The sequence below is a fragment of the Ahaetulla prasina genome, chromosome 1 (assembly GCF_028640845.1).
Source record: "Ahaetulla prasina isolate Xishuangbanna chromosome 1, ASM2864084v1, whole genome shotgun sequence".
In the NCBI taxonomy this organism is placed as follows: Eukaryota; Metazoa; Chordata; class Lepidosauria; order Squamata; family Colubridae; genus Ahaetulla; species Ahaetulla prasina.
The window spans coordinates 212,065,654-212,092,740 of NC_080539.1; the positions used below are offsets into that span (position 1 = coordinate 212,065,654).

Below are 27,087 nucleotides of genomic sequence, written 5' to 3' on the forward strand. Positions count from 1 at the left end.
TCATTACAGGTATTAAATGAAGAAGGGAGGAATTATACTTGGTTTCAATATGGGCAAATAAGTGCTAGATGGAAAGAAGATCAAAAAATTGGTATAATGCAAAGGGAGGAAAATTTAATAAAGCAAATTAGAAATCAGACCCAGGAGCATATAAAGAGATTGTATAATGTGTTGCTTGAAATAGATTCGGAAAAGGATTTGGTAAAGGACTGTATGATAAAATGGGCACAGAATATTCAGGAACCAATAATGTTGGAAACATGGGAGAAAATCTGGGTTAGAAATGTTAAGTTTACACAAGCACAGAATTTAAGGGAAAATTTTTATAAGATGTTTTATAGATGGCACTTAGATCCCAAAAAATTATCATGTATGTATCCTAATATCCAAGCGAAATGTTGGAGGTGTGATTGTGATGACGCTACATATTTTCATATTTGGTGGACTTGCAAGAAAATTAAGGCCTTTTGGATAAGAATTTGGTGGATTATTCAAAATGTATTGAAGAAGAAGATAAAGTTCCTGCCACAATTTTTCCTTTTGGGAATCATAACGGATTGTACAGGGATTGAGACTAAACTGATTCTGAATTTAATAACAGCAGCAAGACTGTTGATTGGACAATATTGGAAGAAAGAAGAGGTACCTACAATAGAAGAATGGATACTGAAAGTCATTAATTTGGCTGAGATGGCTAAAATCTCAGCTTTTTTAAAAGACAATACGCAGGAAAGATATTTAATTGAATGGAAAAAATGGATTGATTATATACAAAACAGATATCAGATTAAGAAATATCAGATTGCCTTTGAATAATTAGAAAGTTATTTTATTTAATGGGGAGGGGGTTGGGAGATGAAAAGCTTTGGATGAGGTTAATTGGATTGGAAGGGAAAATTTTATTCTATGTTTGGTTTATGTATAACAATACCTTGTGATTGACCCGGGAAGCCGGGGGAAGGAGGGGAAGGGGTTTTTGGGAGGGGGGGGGAAAAGGGGTGAAAATGTCTTTGTTTTTTTTAAAACTTTTTCAATAAAAAAAAATATAGGAACAAATCATGATTTTTTTTAATTTTATAGAATACATTATCATTATATCTTTATATTATATCACAGTTGTGTGTGCGTGTGTGTTTTTGCTTTAGATTATCTTGTTAAGGCAGAGGATTTATATAAACTAACTGGGATCACTGAAAATTTGACTTCAGAACTTTTTATGAGGGTAGATGAGCAAATTTCTGGCACCATTATCCTTATGAATAAAAAGTTACTTGGTAGCACTTAATCTGATTAGCTGAAATATTATATCATGCCTTTGAGGGACTTATAGCATTTAAAGATTCTTAACTGATGGGCTGCTGTCTTGGCAGCACAAAGCTTCCATAAAAAAATGAATGATAAAAGAAATGGTTGAAATTAAGATTATGATATGCTTGAACTTCCATCCTACGTTTTGGTATTCTTAGTATTTTTCACTGTTATTAACTTCCTGATTTTGATGTTCCTGGTACTCACTACATGGCACTGGACCACACTTTTCAAAGGACTGCCTGCTTCCAGTTGTTTCTGTTTGCCTCACAAGAACTAACAACTACTCAGAAGTCATGCATGTTTTTTCTGTTGCACTGCCTGCCTTTTAGAACAGTATCTCTCTGGAAATCCAAATCACCCAACCTGGCTAGCTTTTTTAAGGCTTTAAAAGCTGACTGTTCCCTCAGATGTTTGACTTGGAAGAGTGAATGAGCTCTCCTTCGTGTTGGTATTTATTGTTCTTTTAAGTAATTGAAATGATACTTGTGACTTTGGACATTTGTTATTTGGATCAGGGGTCTCCAACCTTTTGGACCTCAGGGACCACCAAACTCATAATTTTAAATCCCGTGGACCACTGGGGGGAGGCTCAGCCACCTTTTGGGCCCGTCTGCTTCTGCAAGGCCTTCAGGTGGGAGGTCCGAGAGAAAGTGCCTGGTCCAGACACATAGCCTGGAAACCTCTTTTGTGTTCCTTCTCTCAAGAAGCTTGGTCAATCTGACTGAAGGAAAACGAAGACCGGCAGATTGATGGTGGTTTGCTGACATTGGTGGGAAAGTCGGTCCCTTATTCCAGAGCTGTGGTAGTCACAGGACTAGTCCTTTGGTCATCCTGGAGCAGCTCCTCCACTCTGGTGCACCGGCCTCCAGGGGATCTACCTGCTCCCTGGCAGGCCGGTCTATCTGGGTGGAGGACCTGCTCTGGGATGACCAAAGGGCCAGTCTTGTGACTACCACAGCTCTGGAATATGGGACCAGGCTGTGGTGGGGCTGGAAATCTCCGCCATAGGGGATGACATGTGCAATGTGCAACTTTTGCAAGTGGTGCAACATGCAAAAAGGAGAGCAGCCCTTGCTGGCCGGAACAAGATAATGGTGCTGTTACAGTGGGGTGGGCGGCCCAAGCAGGCTGAAGTGGCGGTGGCGATGGCTGGAAGGTGCGGCAGCGAAGTGCTACTTGCATTTGCATGACATCAGCATTCTGCCTTCGCCATGGTATATTTGCACCAGCTGGTGGCACCAAGGCAGTCCTTGTCTCCTGCCACTTGGGGCTCAGAGTGGTAAACCGCATCCGGGGAGTACTACAGCTTTTTTCCATTTTATCATTTCTTCCCTACATTACAGTACACTGTTCATAATGACCTATTTTAAATTTAATCAGCATCAACCTAGAATCTTAACCGGTGTACCATTATTATTTTTTGCACAACATAATCGAGGCAATGCAGCAAAGAAAGCAAAGTTAACAAATCTCAGTTCCCTCGCTTCATGCTAAATTTCTTTTAAGAATTTCTACTCATTCCCATTTTAAATGTATAGGCATATTCATGCCTGGGACTTTATCCACCAATCCAATACAAAGAGGAGTCTTTAAAGCCTGATGTTTCTAAATCTTTGTTTTTAAATCACACAGGCAAAAAAAGCAGGTTGGAAGCAAATGGAGGATTTGGGAAAGTAATGATTGGGGGAAAAAATCAATGAAAAAAACGGAGAAGTACGGAAAGGGACGGCTGATGTAAATAATAATAATTTAAAAAAATTACAGTCAGAGGGGATTTGGGCAGCTAATGCTGGAAAAGCCAGCTTTGGAAAGCCCCAGCTGGGTACAAAGAGAGTAAGGGGTCTTTTTTTCCCCCAGAAAGAGCCACAGGGAAAGAAGGAGAAAGAGCCAGTCGGCTTTGTGGGGAAAAGTCGGGCAGATACCTCAAAGATACCTCCAGGAGCAGGAGGAGGAGGAGGAGGTTTCCTCCTCCTCCTGGAATAGCTGTTGCTCTTCTTCCTTTTCTTCCCGGTCATAGCCATCCAACCTCTGAAGATCCAGTATTTCCACCTCATCCAAAAGGCTGGCTGGGGGCAGAAGGATGGAAGGGGTGGAGAGGGCTTTATGGGGTCCCCCGATGGGGGATGGCTTGAAGTAGATGAAGGGCTCAGCTTGGCATACGAGAGCCGGCGCTGGGTTCGACTTGCCGGCTGGAGGGGAGCTGCTGCAGGGGACTGATGAGGGGGTGCTTGAGGTTTAGAGTGCTTGGGGCTCGGAGCGGTACACCATGTCCAGGAAGCACTACAGCAGGGAGAAGCAGTCGGAGTCAACCCTGGCTTTGCTGTCCATTGCAGACGCTAGATTAGCCCCCTGCAAACTCTCGTCTCTCAAGGAGCCCAGCCAAAATTTCCCGTGCCGCTTCAGCGAGCACTCCTTGAGAGATGAGAGTTTGCAGAGGGGCGATCTAGCATCTGCAATGGACAGCAGGGTTGATTCTGGCTGCTTCTCTCCGCTAACAGGCGGCTAAGCTAACTGTCTGAAGGACCTCATCTGGTCCCTGGGAATCAAAGCGCTGAAGTGCAAGCGGTGGAGGAAACCTTGGCTGGGCTCCTCGAGAGAAATGCAATGATTTCTCTGCGGACAACCAAAATTTTCTCACGGACCACCGATTGGTGACCACTGATTTGGATTGTTGGTTTCTCTTGTTGGTTTTAATTCTTGAACATTGTAATCCTTGTAACCAGAGTCATTGCCATATGAATAAATAATAACAAATAAATTAAAAAAAAAATTGTCCTGCCATTCATATATCGGTATATGTGAATAAACATACACAGAGAGAGGTATATCTACATTAGAAATTGGAAAGCCCTTTCATTACCAGAACTAAAGAATAACAGGGGGCCTCAGTGAAACCAAGGAAGATATTTCCAGCTCTACAGTGGGGATTTTCCACTGCTAGATCATGTTTGCGCAATACTTTGGAGTACTTTCAAAATGAGGAGAGAAAGACCTTCGAGCCAATTCCTGAAACAGGCAGTTTTGTCTGTTTGCCTATCAAAGGTTTGAAGGCAATCCACTGGGGTCTCTCTTTTTTTCAAACAAGAACTGTAGATATTGGTAACACTCTTAAACAAATCAAAAGAACATATCTAAACTAAGGGACCAAACGTAAGTCCAAGATGGGACAGTTTGAATACTTGCATTAGATTCTTGGAATCTCAAGTAGGGAAAAACCGTTGTACAATTGGCACCAAGAATATTACTAATTAAACTCTCTTGACAGATAGTTGTTGTTGTTTTTTTAAAAAAAGAACAACTTGTCTACCTGGTGACTTTTTAATTGAATGTATGAACAAAATCCCCATTACATAAAGGTTAGGGGTTGGGATTAGCACAAGATTGTGGACTTTCATTAGTATTAGTTTTGGAATATACTTATTTTCTGAGTATATTGGCAGCTTATTTTAAAAAGCTACCAATTATTTTGTGATTTCTGATCTTGAATGCAATAATTTGGGCACTTGTTTATTTGAATGTTCAAAGATTTTTTTTTTGTTTTGCAAATTTTCTTTAGTAGTTCTTTCATTTTTAGTAAGTTTCATTGTTGCTTAGATTCTTAGCAATTCTTTCATCAGTTGTCTTAAAATCCCATTTATGTTCAAGGCACCATTTAAGGCACTTCTGAGTTGAAAGGATTAGCTGGCAACATCACTGTTACCCGGAGGACACCCATCTTTTAAAGTTAATTTTATAGATTTGTTCTTATTTTAGCATCTAGTTGTACTTTCTATTTATTACTTCTCTGTTTGGTTTTGCCACTAGTTTAATAAAGAGACACTTCTTACATGCTTTACCTGTTTTATAAATAACTTAGATGAGTGTATAGAAGGGCTGGCCATCAGTTCTGCTGACAAATAAAAGTGGGGAAGATTGCTAACACATCAAAATTGTTCTAGGTTCAAAAAGATCCTAACACTCTTGAACATTGGCCCTATCTTGCAGTATGTAGTTCAATAGTAAGGCACAGGATAGGCAGTACCTGGCTCAACAGTAGTACTTACAAGAAGGATTTGTAAACCACAAATTAAGACTGATCCCAAAATATGTTTCTGCTGTGAAAAAAAACAGTACAGTATTTGGTTCCATCAACAGATATCATATCAAGATCATAGGCAGTGATTAATTTTGCTCTTATGTGGTACTAGTCAGGCTGCATCTACAATACTTTGTCAAGTTCTGGTTGTCACAATATAAGAATGATGCTAAGAACCTAGAAAGATTTTCAAGAAGAACAAAGATGATGAGAGATTTGGAGACTAAATCCTATGCAGAACAACTAAAAAAAATTGGATTTGTTTAGCCAAAAGAAGAGAAAACTAAAGGGAGCCATCATAGTAGTCTCCTAAAAGTTTTCACAGGGAAGGGAGTGTAGATTTGTTGCATGTAGCACTCAGGCACTGTAGCACTAAGGGTAGGAGAAGACCAGAGGATGAAAGGTTTACAGAGGTAGATACAAATTTGAAGTAAGGAGGACTTTTCTGAGTGGAAGAGTTATTAAACAGTGGTACAGTCTCTTCTGTCATGGGACATTTTCAAGTTTTAAAGCAAAAATTAGGCAGCCAATTGTCTGACAATCTCTGTCATGGGTAAGGATTGGACTAGAATATCTTCAAGATCCCTTCTAATCTCATAATTCTGGGATTCATTCATAACCTTTCTTGACCATCTCTTGTTTTACTGCAATTCTTATGTACCTTACAGTATACCCACTACATTAAAATTGTTTTCCCTGGCATATTAAGTTTCATTTCCATGTTACAAAGTAGGCAGTAGTGTGACCTTATGCACGGCCATTTTCACATCTTTCAATATTCATTTCTCAAAATAGACCTCATGTAACCCTACTACCTGTCTAGCATTGTTATCATCATTACAAGGTTTCCTTATATGCTTAGCCATTGACTACATTAAACCACTAAGGAAAAATCATACTGTACACTCTTGCAATTTATTCTCTTTTTTTTTTTTTTTTATTAAAAAAGTTTTACAACAATTAAATTTTTCCCCCTCCCCCCCCTCCCTCCTAAACCCCCCCCCCCCGGACTTCCCGGAGCAAACACAAGGTATAGTTCCTTAAACAAAACAGTCATACATTAAACTTTTTAAAATCTAACACAATTATAATCTTTCTCTCTCACATAACCTGACTTCTTCCATTAAAATCAAAAATAACATCCTTCATTCAAAAGCAATCCGAAATTTCTTAATCCGATATCTATTTTGAATATAATCAATCCAGTTCTTCCATTCATTTAAATATTTTTCTTGAGTACTGTCTTTCAAGAAGGCTGAGATTTTAGCCATCTCAGCCAAATTGGAAACTTTCAATATCCATTCTTCTATTGTGGGTAATTCTTTTTTCTTCCAATATTGTCCAATCAACAGTCGTGCTGCTGTTATTAAGTTCAAAATCAACTTAGTCTCAATCACTGTACAGTCCGTTGTTATTCCCAAAAAGAAAAATTGTGGTAGGAACTTTATCTTCTTCTTCAGAACATTCTGCATAATCCACCAGATTCTTATCCAGAAAGACTTAATTTTCTTACAAGTCCACCATACATGAAAATATGTAGCATCATCACAATTACATCTCCAACATTTCGCTTGCATATCTGGATACATACATGATAATTTCTTAGGATCTAAATGCCATCTATAAAACATCTTATAAAAATTTTCCCTTAAATTCTGCGCTTACGTAAATTTAACATTTCTAACCCAAATTTTTCCCATGTTTCCAACATTATTGGTTCTTGAATATTCTGTGCCCATTTTATCATACAATCCTTTATTAAATCTCTTTCAGAATCTATTTCTATCAACACAGTATACAATCTCTTTATATGCCCCTGAGTTTGATTTCTAATTTGTTTAACCAGATTTTCTTCATTTTGAATGATACCAATTTTCTGATCTTCTTTCCATCTAGCCTTTAACTGTCCATATTGAAACCAAGTATAATTCCTCCCTTCTTCTTTTAATGTATCCAAAGATTTTAGTTGTAAATTTCCTCTCATTGTATAAAAGATCTTTATAAGTAATCATTTCTTGTTCCTGTTCTATATTTATATTCTCTACTGCGTGCGAGGACATACCCATATAGGAATTTTATAATTTAACTTATAATAATATTTTTCCAGACAGGCAGAAGAGAAATTCTCAACACATGATTCTTAAAAGCTTTATCTACTTTCTTATCATACAATAAATATGCATGCCAACCATATAATAAATCATAACCTTCTATATTCAAAATCCTTTCCTCCGTCAAATTAAACCAATCACTTATTACCGAAAGAACAACTGCTTCATAATACAGTTTTAAATTAGGCATTGTTAATCCTCCTCTTTCCGTGTATCTTGCATTATTTTCATTTTGACTCTCGCTTTTTCCTTCCCATATAAATTTATTAATTCCAATCTGCCATTCATCCAAATTTTTATCTTTCTTAATTATTGGTATCATCTGAAACAAGAACAAGAATTTAGGCAAAACATTCATTTTTATAGCTGCTATTCTCCCTAACAAAGATAATTGTAATTTTTTCCAAGTATTCATTTCCTTCTGAATTTTTTTCCATAACACATCATAATTATTCTTATACAATTTTCCATTTGATGAAGTAAGAAAGACTCCTAAATATTTAACCTTTTTTACAATTTCAAATCCTGTTATTTCCTCTAGTTTTTCTTTCTGGTTCTTAATCATATTTTTGGTTAACACTTTTGTTTTATTTTGATTCACTTTAAACCCTGAGACCCTTCCATATTGATTAATTACTTCCAACAAATATACACTGAATTTATAGGCTGAGTCAACATAACAACCAAATCATCTGCAAATGCTCTAACTTTATATTCATATCTTCTAATTCTAATACCTCTATCTCCTTAACTCTCTTATCTTATCCAATAAAGGTTCCAAAGATAAAATAAACAATAAAGGTGATAAAGGACACCCTGCCTTGTTCCTTTCGCAATTTTAAAACTATCTGTCAAACTACCATTAATTATTATCTGAGCTGTTTGCTCTCCATAAATTGCCCTAAGTATTCGTATAAAACCATTTCCAAATTGCATTTTGTCTGTTAATTTAAATAAAATTCCCAATGCAAACGATCAAAAGCTTTCTCTGCATCCAAGAATATAAACGCTGCCGGAATCTGATTTTTCTTTTCCAAATATTCCAATAAATTCACTATCTGCCTAACATTATTCCTCATTTGTCTCCCTTTTATGAAACCAGACTGGTCAGTGTGAATCCTTTGTTGTACAATTTTCATTAACCTATTTGCCATTATTTTTTCAAAATCTTATAATCATTATTCAAGAGTGAAATCGGTCTATAATTCCCAGGCTTAGTACAATCCTGATCCTCTTTTGGTATCAATGAAATAAAAGTAGTCCTCCATGATGGTGGTACTCCTCCTCCCATCAATATCTGATTAAATAACTCCATAAGTGGACCAACTATCTCATCCTGTAACTTTTTATAATATATTGCTGTAAGTCCATCTGTGCCTGGGATTTCCTATTTTTAATTGCTTTATTACCAAAATAATTTCCTCAGAAGTTATAGGCCGATTCAACTCTTCCCTTTGTTCATTAGTTAAACCTTTAACTTTATATTCTTTCAAATATTTATCAATATCCATATTCAATATTGTATCTCTGGCATATAAATTTGTATAATATTCCAAGAAAGCTTTTTTAATTTTATCCTGTTGAAATCGCACTTTACCCTTGTATTCAATTCCTTCAATAGTACGTGCTTTCTGTCTTTTCCTTAACATATAAGCCAACCACCTCCCTGATTTATTGGCATTACAAAAAGTATTATGTTTAGCATATTGTATATTGGTTGCCACCTGATCTGCCATTAACATATTAAATTGACTCTGTAATATCTTTATCGCTTCAGTAGTTTTTAAATCATGTGGATTATATACCAATAATTGTTGTTTCCTCTGAATTTCCTCTTCTAAATCCCTCGCTGTTTTTGTAGTTTTCTCCTCTGTCTACTATTAATATATATCAAATTTCCTCTCATAAAGGCCTTGCTCGCGTCCCACACCATTTCTATCGAGTTCCCTTTCCCAAATTATAATCAAAAATTCTTTCATTTGTTTTTACATTGATTTACATTATCCTCATATCTAAACAAATTTTCATTTATTCTCCATGATCTTCTTCCACCTTCATATTGCAACTCCATCCATACGGACTATGATCAGTTAAACACCTTGGAAATATCTTTGTTTTCCTAACCCTAGAAAGCAAGTCATTGGTAATTAATATAAAATCAATACGTGAAAAGATTGATGCCTGTCCGAAAAATAAGTATAATCTCTATCATCAAAAATTCTGCCTTCTCCATATATCTTTCAACTCAAAATCTTCCATCAAATCAAAAAGATTTAGGCAATTTTGCATGCATAGGAATTTTCTTAGAAAGAGTTCTTTTATCTCTTCTAGTGTCCATTACATCATTCCAATCCCCTAATATAATAAATGTTTTATAGTCCCAAAAAGTCAATTTTTCATGTAACAGTTTATAAAATTTTTCTTGTTGTTGATTAGGTGCATATATGCCAATCACAAGTGTCTTTTTTCCTTCTAAAATCAATTCAATAGCAATATATCTTCCTTGAATATCCGTTTCAATTAATTTACTTGATATATTTTTCTTCAAATATATAACTATACCATTTTTCTTATTCCGAGCAGAAGAAACAAAATGTTTACCTAATTTGAATTAATCAAATATTTCTGATCTGATAATTTTATATGTGTCTCTTGCAAACATATCACATCATTTTTAAATTGTTTCAAATAATGGAATATTTTTCTTCTTTTCTGTGCTGAATTTAAACCATTAACATTCCATGTCAAAAATTTATTTGCCATCTCTGGCCTCTTGAAGCTTCTGAGCAATTAGCTGAAGACCCTCACTCTTCGGCTTGGCTCCTCCCACAGCTTCAGTAGTAGAATCCCGTTCCTGTCTTTGAAGTCGTTCCTCCATCTCCTTACGCCTAATAGCTCCCCTTGTCACTCTTTGTTCTTGAGATTGTTCTTGAGGTACTGATATCACAGGTGCAGTTTCAGCTTCCCCACTCTGTTTCTCTTGAAGACTTTTATCCACTGTTTCTACATCCACTTTCAATACATTAAAAAGAAAATCTTTTGCTTTCAATTCAGTATCAATTCGATATCTCCTGCCTTGAAAAAATACTGTTAAACCAATTGGAACCTCCCATCTATATTGAATCTGATGCTTCTTAAGCTCTTGTGTAAAAAACCTAAAATCCCTTCTATCCTTTAACATTTTAGCAGGGATCTCTTTCAAAACCAACACCTCCTGTTCTGCTATTTGCAATTTCTTTTGGTATGTAGCTTGCAAAATCTGATTTCTTATTGTAGAAGTTAAAAAATAAATTACAATATCTCTTGGGAGCTTTTCTGCCTCGCTACCCAAGAATTAACCCTATATGCCTTATCAATTTGAAAATCAACTTCTCGAGGGTCCATGCCTAACATTTCAGCTAAGGCTTCTGATATAACTTTTTTAAGATCTTCTTCCTTCCGGTCTTGAAGATTCTCAAAGCCTTCTCCAACGCTCTATATTGCAATACCACCACATGATCCTCATTTTTATCCACTTTATTTTGAAGCTCTCCAACTTTATTATCCAAATACTGATTTGCTTGACTAATTACTTCCACTTTATCCTCCATTACTTCCAAATTTTTTGCCAAACCTTGAAAAACCATCAATAAATCTTCTCTAATTTTTTTATTAGTCTCTTTAATTTCTTCCCTAAGTTGATCCTTCACACCATGAATATTATTCATAATTTCTTTAAATCGCTCTTCAGAAACTCTATTCTGTTCCTTTAATATATCTTCTAAATTAGTTTCAGACCCCCTTCTCGTCATGGGAACTTTTGGTGGCTTAGAAGCCATTTTAATTTAAGTAAAGTCTCTAATTAGAATTATAAAATCTCAAAGTCTCAAAAAGTCTCCAATTAAAGTTGTAAAATAAAAACTTTCACCTTGCCTCCTCTGGAAAGCTTCTATTCAGCTAAAATCCACAAAGACGAACTTCACTTCTCTCACAAGCAGCCTCCAATCCACTTCCTCTCAGACGCCATTTCTTCCTTCACTAAGTTCAAGTGAGAAAAAGTTTTCCCCTTATAAAAAGGAGTAGAAGTCAGCTCTCTTCTTGCTTCCCCAGTAATCGATCACTTGTATTTGTCCCCGTCTGCTTTAAGTTATTCAAAACGGAATCAATTGAGCAGAGGTGGGCGTTTTCCTCTTGTCCTGCTTAATTAACAGGATCGAGCCGAGTCTGGAGTGAGGCTGGGTTATGCAGGCAGCCCTCCGAGACTCTGCATAAGAAAGCAGAGCCCCTGGGGCAATCTACCGCTCTCCAGCCGCTCTGGCTAATCTCTTTCACCCAGAGAAAAGCTTTGAAGCTGGCTAACAGCCGATCTCCCACTGTTTCACCAGCTTTACAGAATCTCAGTTCGGGACGCCATTCCAGGCGTCCTCCTCGGGGAAAACGAAACCACCGGAAGCCTCAATTTATTCTCATTTAAAAGCAATTGAGAATTTCAAGAAAGAGATTTGCAAGAATTTCTGTTTAGCTAGGAAAAAGCAAATAAATTTTTGAACAATTACATTAGGGAAAATTAACATTTTGAATATTCAAAATGTTCTACTGGACAGATTAAATCCAGTAGAGTGTTTCCATCAGCATAACTAGTAATTGGAAGAAGCAGTTTCTCTCCTTCAGTATCCCTCATATTGACAGAATCTGCTTTAGAGGTTTCCTGCTTCTTATGAGCTGATTTTGAAGACAGTAAAAAATATTGTGGAAGCAGAAACCTGTTGTCATAATTTTGAGTTGGGTTTTTAAGCTTACTTAATATTTTAAAGGAGTAGAAGCTGCTGGTACTATTGATTATTTTTCTTGTTATCTATCTGTTCCTTCAACCTGTAGCCTCCCCAGCTCCCTCTACTTCCTTCATTTTATCTTGACAATTTAATGCAATCTGAGTAACCAGGAAAAATCCTATGCTGCATTAAAGTCAAAAGAAACATTTTTGACAACTGGTCATAGATATCCATATAATATATATGACTCAGTCCTGAAATTTAAATGATGCTGGCATTGTTTGCAAGAGTTGGTAGTAATGTTATATGTAATTTTATATGTGTTTATTTCTATAGAGGAATATTTATAAAATGATAATGAATTAGAAAAAGGGAATGAATGTTTCTATCATTTTTCCATTATAGTCAATTGTTATGTACCTGTGCTTCCTGAAAACACGGCCCCCAAAATAAGCACTAGGGCTTATTTTCGGGAATGTCTTATTTTTTTCCATGTACTTTAAGAGTACATGGGAGGCCCATTCTTCTCAGACGCCACACAGTGTGATATTGCCGCTGCTGCGAGGTGGGGACATGGAGCTGCCTCATGCACCCCTCACTGGCTTACCTCAGGCCCCCCCCATAGTCAGCCCCCCCCCACAAGACCTGATACTTGCCTCGCCTCATGAATGCAGCACCGGCACACTGCTCAGTCTCCTGCTCCGTGCAGCCACGAGCAAGCAGAAGTAGTAGGCCAACGGCCATGTGGGATCCTGCTGGATGACCTCGCTGCAGGGGGCGCTGAGATAAGCTGGTGGGGGACGCGTGAGGCAGCTCCACTACCACTCCACCTCGCCTTGTGGTTGTGGCACAGTGAGCAGCCAGACAGCATGGACGGCTGGAATGCACAGACTCTTAAGCAGGGCTTATTTTGAAGGTAGGACTTATATTAGACTCACGTGTAAAATCATGCTAGGGCTTGTTTTTGGGATAGGGCTTATTTTCGGGAAAACAATATACCTATATTTAAAAGAAAAAAAGACAAAGAGAGAATTAAAAGAAATTAGACTATTATATTATATTTTCATATTAATAAAAAAAGAAATTTCCATCTGAAAGATAATTGCAGAAAGAAGATAATGATGACTATACTTTGCAAAAATGTGAATTATTTTTTGTTTACTGGTGAACTATAGCTTGTGTCATGAGCCTTTATATTTCTGCATGAACAGCAGTCTCTGCAGAACTGTTAACAGTGAAGCTGTATAATTTTTATTTTTATTATTAGCCAAATTGAATCCTTTAGTGTGCAGCTTATAATAAAGCAATGTCTTCTGAAGATGCTGATTCAAACACTGGCTAAAATGATACTACTTTATTTAGTTTTCAGCCTCAATATTTTCTCTCTTTCTTCTTCCCCCACCATCCCCTTCTTCATTTTTGTAGACATGAAGCATCCAATATGTCCTGACCACATGGCTGGAGATAAAAGTATGAATCCATCAACAGTTCGAAGGGACTTTGAAGATAAAGGACAGAGATATGATAGGCCAGACTATCGATTAAGCAAAGAGAAAAAGAAGATGATATTTTCCTTTTGTGATGTGTGCAATATTCAACTGAACTCAGCAGCACAAGCTCAACTTCATTACCATGGAAAGTCTCATCTGAAAAGAGTAAAACAGCTGAATAATGGGAAGATACCTACAAATACAAGCAATTTATTTGCAAGTTCCAGCACAGGTGGTACTATTATTGTTGTTGTTTGATACATAAACACCTACCATCCCTTTATGTTTCAAGGGTCAAAAATATTGAAAATTGCAGTGTTTTGCCTGATCCCAGTGCTGTTGTTGGAATGTGCTGTGCTTCAATTCTGTAGTTTTCACTATTCCTCTCAGTCCCTGGGTAGTTGATGCACATCTGTTTTCCATGCTAGCTGGTATAATGAAGTTAATACATTGTAACAGAATAGACAATCTTTTCCTGCTTGGATTTGCACTTTGTCTTTCTCTAGGGAGTCAGGCTGCTGATGCTGTGATGTCGTTGGAGAGGACAGAACTAACATTTTCATATGTTTTATTACTTGTGGGAGTTACATGGCAATAGGTTTAAGGCATCTATTGTGCATAGCACAGCTTCCTTCAAGACCACTGTAGTATCATTCCCTCAATGAGGTATTAACAGTCTCCTGGATCCAAGGAATTATTCCCCTGATTGCTGTCTGAAGGAACTGGCAGGGGCAGGGATTCAGTCCATAAGTGACAGAAGATGTCTTAGCACGCTAGTCACTTAATAGAAGATTTCAGGTACAAGGAATCCAGGTAACTCTGTTGATACTTCTATAAATGACCTGGATCCTGCTCACAAGGAGATGAGAAGTGAATAGAGGTGGCTTTGCTGTTAAAATGCTGCTTAATATCAAGCGTGAGAAATTAGTAAATCCAGAAAGTTGAAATGATAAAGGAAATTGGCAGTAGGTAAAAGTCAATGGAATTCAAGGTAGGCTGGGCTTGGAATTCTGGCGGTATGAAGGGACTTGAGACTGATGGCATGTTTGACCCCTCCCTCAGGGTCAACCTGATCACATCATATATCACCCACCCCTCCACCTTGGCCCCCTCCTTTTCCATGGGTTCTTCTATGCTGCTTTCCCACTCCCGCATTGTGTTCATTCCAGTCTCAACAGAGTTGTTCCTCAGGTATAGCTGGCTGATGTGTTTGGAAGTTTCCATCTGGATAGGGTCTCCAAAGTGTTCTCTTAAATCAAATTATCCAGGAAGGGGTCATTGCTTTCAAGGAGTGGAAGTACCCATTTGGCAGCGGAGTCAATTAAAAGAATGAGGATAAAGCCAATTCTTGATCTGCTGTTGGCTGCTGATAAAGATTTTGCATTGCACTAGGAATATTCTCATTTTATCAGACTCTCCGGTGAATCTTTGTGGTGGGTACCTGGGGGTCTTGGGGAAGTGTGACAAGAACTGGCAGTTGTGCCTGGGCAGGTGGTTGCAGTTGTTGTGAAGCCCTTTTTGAGTCAGGATCTGTACTTGCTGAATCAGTTGGTGAACATTGGCTGCTAAATTCCTTACTTCGTCTTCTATTCCATCTGGAAGTTTGCTAAAATAGTGTATGTCTGGCTCAGATCCCAGAGCTTCTGTTGCTGCAGCTCTGAGATTGGAAGCCATGGCTTGGGTGTTCCTGGGGTCTGTGAAATTTTTGGTGTAGAAGGTATAGTTCAGATTAATGTCAAATGCAAGAAATCAGGAAATCCAGGCATTTCAAATGAATATAAAAGTTTATTGCAAGCTTAAGCTCTCTATAAGAATCTGAACTACTAAGCAAATTGGCGGTAGATAAGTGTCAATAAAATTCAAGGTGGGCTGGAGTTTAGATCTTTTGTGGGAGTGAAGGGACTTGAGACTGATGACCCATTTGACTCCTCCCACGGGCTCAGCTTGGTCTCTCCTACATTCTAATTGATAATGCCAACTGAGGGTGTGATAGGAGGTCTCTTGTTCATTGTTTCCTAATCTGAAACACAGCCTCAGAACAACAATTGATTCAATAACAGAGAAGAAAAAAATAGTATTTCACATCTCACACTGCCGTTGAATAGTCCTAAATCAGGCATGTATTAATGCTCGGTCAGATTGACTTCTTTATTTTCTCCATCAGCACTCTAGCATCACTATTGTAATTTAATTTCTCACAGGCTTTCAGTAAACCAAGGAGCCATTTGGGATTTGATGACAGGAAGACCACTCATGTGATTTCATCAGGGTCCAGGTCACATCAAAATGCAGATAGTGGACCAGTCCCTCAACAAATTCACTACCAGCTTGTCAGGAAATTCCCCAAACATTTGCTGGAAGCCACCATGATTCATGGTGAGAACTATTCAAACAGGTTCGGTCCCAGTGGAGGTACCAAGTATCAGTCAGTCTTAGGTAGAAAAGGAAGTGATTTAACCATGGGGGTAATGCCCTCCCCATCCAGTTTACTGGCATGAAACAAAGGCAAAGTCCAAAGTGTGTCCACCTTCATGTGTTGCTTCTGAGTTCCACTGAGACAGGCATGTAGCTGCTATAGAAGCCATTGACCCCTGAACTTAATTTGATCTGTGGCCGTCATAATATGGAAGTTGAAGTTCTCCAACATCAAAAGACAGGGAAGTCTACCACCAGTTCATAAATCTGGTCTAGAAGCCCAGAAAGGACTGAACTATTTTGCCATCCTGCCAGCCATGGTCTTGAGACTGATGCAGGGCCAGAAACCCAGCCAGGTTTCAGACCCTGCCTGAATTTCAGAGTTAGCAATATATCCCATTGCTCAGGTAGCTAATAGTGTGTAATACTTAGTAATACAAATATTACTAATATTAAGTACTTAATTACTAAGTAGTACAATAATATTAATGTAGTACTGCTTAACAATACTGGCTAAAGGCCAAAAGTTTTCAATAGCAATAGGACTTAGACTCAGGGTGGATTTGATTTAAATCTCTGTCCCACGGCGGCTCCTCTGACCCACTGTTGACTCACTGACAGTCCCATTCACTCATGACAGCTGATGCGGCAGTGACACAACAGGGTGAGGGACATGGCAGGCAGCAGATGAGTGGATGCCCGCTAACAGGCGCTACCATGATGGATCTAAAATGACACGTGCTCTTTAATATTATATTTATAAGCTGCTTAGAAGGTTTCACTTTCATTTTTCCTGCTTGTCCTTCCTCCTCACACTTAGAGCCTGGTGGTACAGACATATTCCTGAACTTTATTTTATGATTTATCTCATGGTTACTGTGAACCATGTGTATCTATCTTTTTTTTTTATTTCTTTTGTCACAACAGTATACACAAACAATTGTCATAGATAAAACAACATGTCTTGAAGAATATATATATATATATATATATATATATATATATATATATATATATATATATGAGTAAAAAATATGCATCAACTATATTAATTTGATATAATGAAGGGAACAATAAGACAGGAACGGTAGGCACTATTGTGCTCTTATATGTTATCTCAGATTGAAGAGCTTGGATTCATTGAATGAGTTTACCAAAAATGTAAATATTGCAGAATATACAGCCTGATGCTACATAACTAAGTTCCATTTCACGCTGAATAAATTAAATTATTAATGTTTCTTAAATACAAAACTATCTTTAGATAGATTTTTTTACTCCAAAAGTATTTTATTAAAATAAATTCAATAAAAATCCAAATAATCTGATTTAAATTTTTAAAAATGCAATTTAAATTTTAAAAATCCATTTTTTTATTTTTTTTTAAAAATCATCAATTTTTATCCACCCTGCTTAGACTTATATAACACTTCATAATGTTTTATAGTCTTCTCTAAGCAGTTTACAAAGTCAGCATATTGCCCCCAATAATCTGAGTCAATCTTGAAATGGTAAGAATCAAATTACCGAACATCTGGCAGTTGGCAGTCAGCAGAAGTAGCCTGCAATACTGTATTCTAATCACTGCGGCACCACAGTTCTTAATTAATAAAATGCTGGCTTTAATTTTTGCTTTTGAATAGTTGCAATAATTCTGGCTCAAATTTTAAAATCCTAAATGCAGAGAATTTATGGATATGTGGATCTTTTAATATCTATAGATATGAAATCCACAGCCTAGCAACATCCCTTTGTAGCCTTCAGACTCCTCATCCCAAAGTAAATTGGATTCTTATTTTGCCTTTTTCAGGGGGAATAATATGAACATTGTTGCATTAACTTTGCAGATGCTTAATCACATTCATTTTACCTTTAAAACTCTTATCTCCTAGAATGACCCTTGGTCTACTGTATCATCCCTTTTTCTTTTTTCTTGCCAATTAGTTTTTATTTTATTATTTATATTTCCTATTTCTAAACTGTCCATCTCCCTCAGAGTGGGTTTTACTGTTACAGCAACGTAGAGACTGAAAAAATGCCATATAGATATAGTGTTGCTATCCCAGTCTGCAGGATCCCAAGTAGGGTTTCCTGCCTAAGCAGGGGGGTGTAGGGTTTCCTGTCTAAGCAAGGGGTTGGACTAGAAGACCTCCAACCTCCAAGACCTCCAACTCTGTTATTCTATCATTCTAAAGTATTGAATTGTGGTGATGCAAACTCTGTCCCCTTTTGTAGATACACATTATTCTGATGAATGCATTATTCCTTTCATATTTGCATGTAGTATCACAGTGCATGCAAAAAGGGGGAAGTGCTTGTGTTACAAAAATCTGCTTTTGTCATTTGTCCCTTGCTGTAAACACCTCTGATAGACCCCAACTTAATCCAGTTTAAAAGGGGTGATGTGGTTGCAGCTACTGTATGGCATAGATGTTTTCTGATTCCTACCTTGGTTTGTTTTATGTAAGATAAAAAGTGAAAAGATTCCTTACAAAGTGTTGGTGCCAATTATATATGAAAACATGGATGACTGTTTTATTTCAGTATTACAAATATATTGATGATTTAATTTAGGCAGTGAGTTAATATACATGTTTGTTTAAATTTTCAAGCCAGCAGGCAGAGCCTTATCCTATTTCGTTTGTTTTCTTCAATAATGTCATGGCATTTCAGATTAGAAGAAAAGATTTTCTACTTCATGGACTTATCCATATGGTTCTTTTAGCAAGATGAAAAACATTTGCTCTTGTTTTTCCCCCAGAATGTTTTTACTTCCTAAACTTTTTATAAAAGGTGACCTCCAAGTGATTATATTTAAAAAGAAAATGGGATATCAGCACACACTGCATCTTTTTGAAAGGAAAAGAGGCACATTATTCTTTCTCTATTATACATTTTTTTTAAAAAAAAGAACTATGGTTTAATGGTTTACTTAACCAAAGTATGGTTATCCATGGTCTGATCCTGCCTAGCATTTTGAGATTAGTCAAGTCATTTAGTTCAGCAGTCGAAGAGATGGGACTTATTTATCTAATAAGTCAGCATGAATCAGATTTAAAATTCAGTCTTTCTGTAGCTATCCATAAAGCCTTATGAAGTCTAACTTGGTTTTTAAAAACTGAACTTTTAATGAGCTGAATTAAAATAAATCCAATAATATTCAGTGTCTTATAAGATGAAGGAAAGTAACAAATTAATTTTTTTCTTAATTTAATTAGTAATTTATCAATGTTACAGTATTGTATGTTTTTTCTGCAAGGCCACAACTTGTCATATATGGGCTCTTGTCTCCCAAATTTTCACAACAAAAACTCTCTGGGCGGGTTGAGTTGAGAGATATGATTGGCCCAGAGTCACTCAGGGAGCTTTCAAGGCTGAGGATGACTGGAATCTAGACCTGGTCCCAATAATTGAACCATTAAACCATAGTTCTTTTTTTTTTTAAATGTGGCCATATAATAGAGGAAGAATAATGTGCCTCTTTTCCTTTCAGAAAGATGCAGAGTGCGCTGATATCCCATTTTCTTTTTAAATATAATCCTTTGGAGGTCACCTTTTATAAAAATAATATCCATCAACCTTTCTTATATTAAGATAGATGGAAAAATGTCTTTGTCCTTAAGAAATACTATCTAGAGGAGAGAGAGGTAGCTGCTTTTGAATGACTTTTGCTAGTACAGCAAAGTATTAATGAAGTGATAGATTTAAACTCATCTGAGGGGAACTTGTTTGTTTTCATAGATTAAAAAAGATTTGCCTGTTTATCCTTTGGAAGTTTCATTTTCTTTATAATTGTTTCTTATAAATGTTTGGTACTTTCTAAAATATTCTCTACCTCCATCTATTTTTGTTTGGTGGCATTGATAAGACATATAAAGATCATAACCATAGTCAATCAAGCTGTCTAAAACAATAACATTAAATAGAAATGGGGATCTTGCTTCAAGATTATATTAGATACAGTAACAAAAAATGACATGTAATGCTGGCTCCCTACTAATGAATTAAGAGCCAGACTGCACACTTCATTGCCCCTTCCTAGATCAAATATTCTTCCCCTTTTTAGCCAAGGATAAATAGCAGTGGCATTAAATTTTACATGGAATTGTATCTGACAAATACTTTTTATCTCATCATGCTGTAAAAATGACCAACAACTTACAAAAGATAAAAGCAACAGCAAAATTATTAAAATTTAAATTAACAATCAACTCAGAAAAAATCTGAATTGAGCAGGCAGTTCACAACCAGTAGAAAAATGACACAAAATTATTGATTTTTATCTTTAAAAGACAAAAGTGTTCTTTTAAAGGTAGTGTTGAGCATGAATGGGAGCCAAGCATATCTTAGCACCAGTGACATTCCTTCTCAGCTTTGCAATTGAAAAAAAGTTCTATCTCATCAGATCCCATTGACAAACATCAAAACATCAGGAAGATATGCTAATAAACCAGATACCAATAGATATTAAAGACTAGAAGTTTAATAAAAACACCATTCAGAACCTCTCATTGAGGGAGATGTGCGGTCTAGAAACATGAAATATAAATAATATGTTATGATGATCAGATCCCAGGTGATGTGGGATTTAAGGATTAAAAAAAAGCTTTGACCTTACTGTATGCAGATATTCCCTGTATCTTTAAACTTGGAAACACTGTGGCACCCAACAAAGGAGATGCAGATCTGTTCTGTATGTTTTACTGTTAGTTTTACCAGAATATAGAAAGAAATCCCTTACAGATCAGATTTATAGAAATGTTGGATAAATACTTTAATTAGTGCTCATAATGATGTTACAAGTTATAGTAAGAAGCCATAGCTCAATGGTAAATATTTCATATGTTAAAATCTTCCAGGATCACTTATTCTTATCTCAAGATAAAACCAAAAAAGATTCTTATTTGAAATGGAGGTTTGCTGCCAGTTAATGGAGGCAACACTGCAATAAGTTGAATATTTGAATAACCACCTAGAATAAGCCACCCAGAGTTGCCTTACTGGTAAGTTGGGCAGCATAAATTTAATAAATGAATAAAAATGAACAAATGCTCTAACAGTCTCATACAGCAACTTGGTATCCTGATAATCACATCTAAACTATGCTTCCTTGAATAAACCACACCTCAGTGGGTGTACATAGCAAGCTAAGACATAAATCACAAATTTACTAAACACATTGGGTTTACCCAGACACTATGCCAGAGGCAGTTAAGCTATTTTGTGGTTTAGGACAATATATGACTTGTCCAGTTAGTATAAGGCAACTATTTACTAGGGCTTTGCAGCCTATAGATTTAACTCTAAAACATGCCTTCAAATGTAGAGAAATACAACTATAGTAATTATATGCAATTCTTGAAACTAAATATGTTTGCCCCCATTCCCTCCAGCTTCAGAGGTGTCAGCCCTTTAAGATAGACCAGTTCAGAAAACACTTCAGCAAATGCTATCACTCTCCTTTTTTGATACAAGCTCTAATAAAAGGTTCTGGAGAGCTCGACAGTATTTTTTCCTTTCTTCTTCTTCCTCTTATACCAAAGAGTTTCTTTCTCGCCCTTCTCTATTTTCCCAGGCTAATAAGGTTGATGTGTATTTCCTTCAAGACCATCTCCATACATTTCTTCAAGAAGGGAGCGGTGTGATTTTGAGAAATGTCAGGGCTGCTTTAAAAAGTTACTGACAGGTGTTACATGTGCACTCTTACCTACTTCCAAAGAAGCTTTCTGAAATCAAATATAAAGCACTGAAAAAACCCACTATCTCTATTTCAATTATTTTTTTTATTTGACGAGGAAATCTCATTTGCAGAGAAGTTCTAGGGAATAGGCTAAACAGGGAGACAACACTACATGATCAGGAAACATATTTACTTATTTATAGTTTTTTTATCCTGCCTTTATTACTTTATAAATAACTCAAGGCAGTAAAGATACATAATACTCCCTCCTCCTATTTTCCCCATAACGGCAACCCTGTGATATTGATGTATGAATGATACTACTTGTAATTAAACTAGTACTGTTTTACAATGTATTCCCACCATCCCTTACCAATTTCCCTTCAGGAGGTATCCTGGTCAGGGATTCTGGGAATTGCAATCCCAGCTGATCTGGAAAGCACCAGGTTAAGTAAAGATGATACATAGTTCCATTAGAACTATACATACACACTGCTTTCTGAATCATGCACATTCATTTAATTAAAAACAGTAATAGCATAAGCTTTAAGTTCCTGGCTCAGGTTTCAACCCAGCAGCAAACGTACTAAATAGCTTTACTCTGCATCCTAAAAAGGTCATTTGAAAATTGGAAAAATGACAAGAGACTTTGGCATTCCATCAACATAAGCACCCTTATCCTACTTGTCTCTGAATTTGAGACTGACAGTTGAACAAATAAGTACATGTAATAAACCAAAACGCTGGGCTCCTACTACTTGTCACTTTTATTTTTAACAGTATTTCTTGCAAATAAAGTTAATGCCTAAGAGAAATGTGTTAGTGTTTAGAAAGCCAGCTTCATATTGACTTCTGTTAATAAAAATAATTTCCTCTCCACAAATACATCACAATGAGGTGGAACAGGGGTTCTATCTTTTACCCAAGAGGACCACTATCAAGACTCCAAAGGCTGCTTACAACCAAGAAAGCTAGCGTCTCATATAGCCTCATTAGTTAGATTCATTGAAAAGAAAAGTTTAGGTGTTAAAATCTTGGAACCCAATTATGATTACTTTGTTTATTAAGGGCAATAAAGCAGGGTCTCTGCAGTGCCTTTTGTCTTCTTTCTAATGGCCTCATGACTTCGAGGAAATGGTGTGGCCGGCTTTCCTGAAAAGGAAGGGACGTACAGATACTGTGTCCCTGTTTGTTGGTGATTTCAAGTCATTGTTGACTCTTGGCAAATAGAATAGAATAGAATAGAATAGAATAGAATAGAATAGAATAGAATAGAATAGAATAGAATAGAATAGAATTTTATTGGCCAAGTGTGATTGGACACACAAGGAATTTGTCTTCCTTGTGCTCTCAGTGTACATAAAAGAAAAGATACGTTCATCAAGGTACAACATTTACAACACAATTGATGGTCAGTATATCAATATAAATCATAAGGATTGCCAGCAACAAGTTACAGTCATACAGTCATAAGTGGAAAGAGATTGGTGATGGGAACTATGAGAAGATTAATAGTAGTGTAGATTTAGTAAATAGTTTGACAGTATTGATGGAATTATTTGTTTAGCAGAGTGATGGCCTTCGGGAAAAAACTGTTCTTGTGTCTAGTTGTTCTAGTGTGCGGTGCTCTATAGCGTCGTTTTGAGGGTAGGAGTTGAAACAGTTTATATCCAGGATGCGAGGGGTCTGTAAATATTTTCACGGCCCTCTTCTTGATTCGTGCAGTATATAGGTCCTCAATGGAAGGCAGTTTGGTAGCAATTATTTTTTCTGCAGTTCTAATTATCCTCTGAAGTCTGTGTTTTTCTTGTTGGGTTGCAGAACTGAACCAGACAGTTATAGAGGTGCAAATGACAGACTCAATAATTCCTCTGTAGAACTGAATCAGCAGCTCCTTGGGCAGTTTGAGCTTACTGAGTTGGCGCAGAAAGAACATTCTTTGTTGTCCTTTTTTAATGATGTTTTTGATGTTGGCTGTCCATTTTATTATTATTATTATTTATTATTTTATTTAATTTTTATACCGCCCTTCTCCCGAAGGACTCAGGGCGGTGTACAGGCAAAAGTAAAAACAACACAATATACAAATTAAAATACCATTTAAAAACTTATTAAATTAGCCTGAAATTAAAATTTTCCGTACTAAAAACCCCATTTAAAATTAATAAAATTTCCCATTAAAACTAATTTAAGCCAGCCCCGCGCGGATAAAAAGATGTGTTTTTAGTTCGTGACGAAATGTCCGGAGGTCAGGTATTTGACGTAAACCCGGGGGAAGCTCATTCCAGAGTGTGGGTGCCCCCACAGAGAAGGCCCTTCCCCTGGGGGCCGCCAGCCGGCATTGTTTGGCGGACGGCACCCTGAGAAGTCCCTCTCTATGGGAGCGTACGGGTTGGTGGGAGGCATGTGGTAGCAGCAGGCGGTCCCGTAAGTACCCAGGTCCTAAGCCTAAGTGTTCTAGTTTAGATCTTGCGATATGATAGAACCTAGAAATTTAAAGGTTTCTATTGTTGATACTGTGTTGTCTAGTATTGTGAGAGGTGGAAGTATGGAAGGGTTTCTCCTAAAGTCTACCACCATTTCTACGGTTTTGAGTGTGTTCAGTTTCAGATTGTTTTGGTTGCACCACAAGGCTAGTCGTTTGCCCTCTCGTCTATATGCGGATTCGTCATTGTCTCGAATGAGACCAATCACTGTTGTGTCATCTGCGAACTTCAGTAGCTTAACAGATGGATCGTTGGAGATGCAAGGTTGGGTTGGTCCCTGCAATTTTCTTGGCAACGTTTTGGAAGAGATTTGCCATTGCTGCCTTCTTCTTCTTGTGTGTCTGGCCTAAGGTCTCCCATCTAGCTTTGTGCTTAAGGCAGGTTTAGAACTCACAGTCTTCCAGTTTCTAGCCTGTTGCCAAAATCATTGCACCAAATTGACTCTACTGCAATATTTATCAAACTGCCATAACCCTTCACAGACTAAAAAAAAAAATCAATATAATTGCACCCTTTCCCTCCTCTATTGCAGGTCCAATATTAAAGTGGGTGTAACAGTCCTGCTGGATGCTTGCTTGTCTTCCCTTCTCTTTTTCAGAGGAAGACAGGACTATTGCAAGGAAGACAGCTTATGGGCCTGTGGATAGTAACACTCTTACCCTCCCTCAAGAATAGACACCAGAGATGATTAGGATAGGAGCAATAGTGATAGGGAGGGGATATGTGGAAGCAGTAGTTCTAATTCTGATGCTACTGAAGTGACTCTGCTGACATCAGTGATTGATGGTGGAAAGCAAGGATATGGTGCTTTTCTACAGACAGCATTTAATTCATAGTGACTTAAGACATTGAACATTGTATACACCACATTTTCTATGCTGAGGAAATACTGGAATATGGATTTTGGTAGTTCCACAAGTATTGTCAAAACAAATAATGATTTATGGCAATGAAGTTTATTGAAGTCTTGGATTTTTGTGGTAAAATTCAGTAACATCTGTGAGTTCATTGTTAGTTGGTGGTCTTTGCAGCATGTTAATATGTTATACAATCCTAATTCATTCCCAAACTGCCAGTATTCATTTCATATGTGCTAAAATTACAGTTTTGGTTAGTCTTTTAATAATAATACAGGGAAATATTAAATGGTGACAAATATAAAAAGAAGGAACAGGGATGAGAAAAAACTTCTTTAAAATGCAGTTCTGAAATTAACCAGCAGTCATGAAAATTAACAAGTGCATCATATAAAATAACTGTATTTTTGTATTTATTTTCTTTTGTATTTATTATATATTTATCAATAGGGGGGGGGAAAAACATTCCAGTGATGTATTTGGGTCTTTAAATAGTTTATGTTGTGTTTTAAAATATCCACAAGATGTCAGTGCAAGCATTCATACAAAGATTGCTTTTAGCAGATTTAACCATTTATGGCATTAGTTGGTATATTTCATCCTATGTCTTTTCTCTTAATGATTATTTGAAGAAAACAAGTATCATTTCAGCTGTGACCTATTTTACCTATTTTTTCTTCTTTTCTATCATTGATACTACTAAGACTTTTAATTTCAGATATGTGGAGCAGTGGAATTTACATTTTGGTTATATTTTATAAAATGTAGATATATTGTTTACAAAGCTATTTATAATTCACTTTCACATGTGTCCAATCTCTTATTTTATATAAAAATAGGAGGGGCTATTTAATCTACAAAACTACTGCAGAAGGAAACTGAGATGTTTACTTAGCTAATCAAGGATGACACATTTATGTAAATGAAATAATAAATAGGATTGTGGTATTACTGCATTTTAAAATCCCCTTTTGTGTTAATCTGTATTAATATCAACAGGATAACTTCAGTTATGAAAAACAGAAAAGCTATTATCAAGTCCCATTTGATTGGGACTTCTGATATACAGTAAATGGTTTGCTTAGGAGATGGCTATACCATGTGAACGTAGCCATTATTCTACAGAAATTCAGCTACAGAAAATGAGGATATAACATAACTATGAAGTTGCCTGATGGTGTAATTGCAGACATCACAATTAAATTGGAAGTATCCAAAGGATTTTCTGCTGGTTTTCTCCAACCCCCAAATTTATCTGTGTATTTATATACAGTAAGTCGTCTATCATTATTTTGCACATCTTGCTGGAAGTGAGAGGGTGAACAGGGCGACCACCAAGCAAACATTTCTTTAATTAATACAGTTGCTCATGAGAGTTAGTCTCTTAACCTTGGGCTGTTGTGGAGTAAAAATTTTAACTCTTTTATTGGTTGGATATGTTTGTCCAATAGACTAACCTTACCCAACTTAATATGTTATGCAGATACGGCCACTGAATTACATAGCCAACCATAGCCTACTATGTTATGATTACCCACCCTTTAATTTATAGTTCATTATATCATGTGAACTTTGAAAACTGGGTTGAATAAGTCATGATAAAGTTACCCATGGTGAACAGTGCTATGTGATCACAGTGTTTACCGAAGCATCATTGCCTTAAAGATGTGGTTTTCTTTCCCATAATATTTTTTAAATCACTTATCTCTTTTCATTCTCCTACATATTTGAATGTCATCCTAGTGATTTTCCCTTAAGAAATATGAAAAACCATCCAGTTTGCAATCAACATTATCCAGCAATTTAGAAGCAAATATTAAAATACTCATATTCAGTTCATATTTTATCAAAACAAAAATGGTGATTTGTACCTAAAATAATCTGCTTGTTGTGTTATTAAATCATCAAAAG

At 36.6% G+C, this 27,087-nt stretch overlaps 1 protein-coding gene across 1 annotated transcript in view; it reads left to right on the forward strand.

Annotated features, from left to right (window-relative positions):
* ZNF385B (zinc finger protein 385B) overlaps positions 1-27,087 on the forward strand; it is a 298,732-nt gene that overhangs the window by 69,583 nt on the left and 202,062 nt on the right. Inside the window, exon 3 of the mRNA XM_058189529.1 lies at positions 13,674-13,970. Within this exon, the coding sequence (XP_058045512.1) occupies positions 13,676-13,970 (295 nt within the window). The 5' untranslated portion in view covers positions 13,674-13,675. The remainder of the gene's footprint in view (positions 1-13,673; positions 13,971-27,087) is intronic.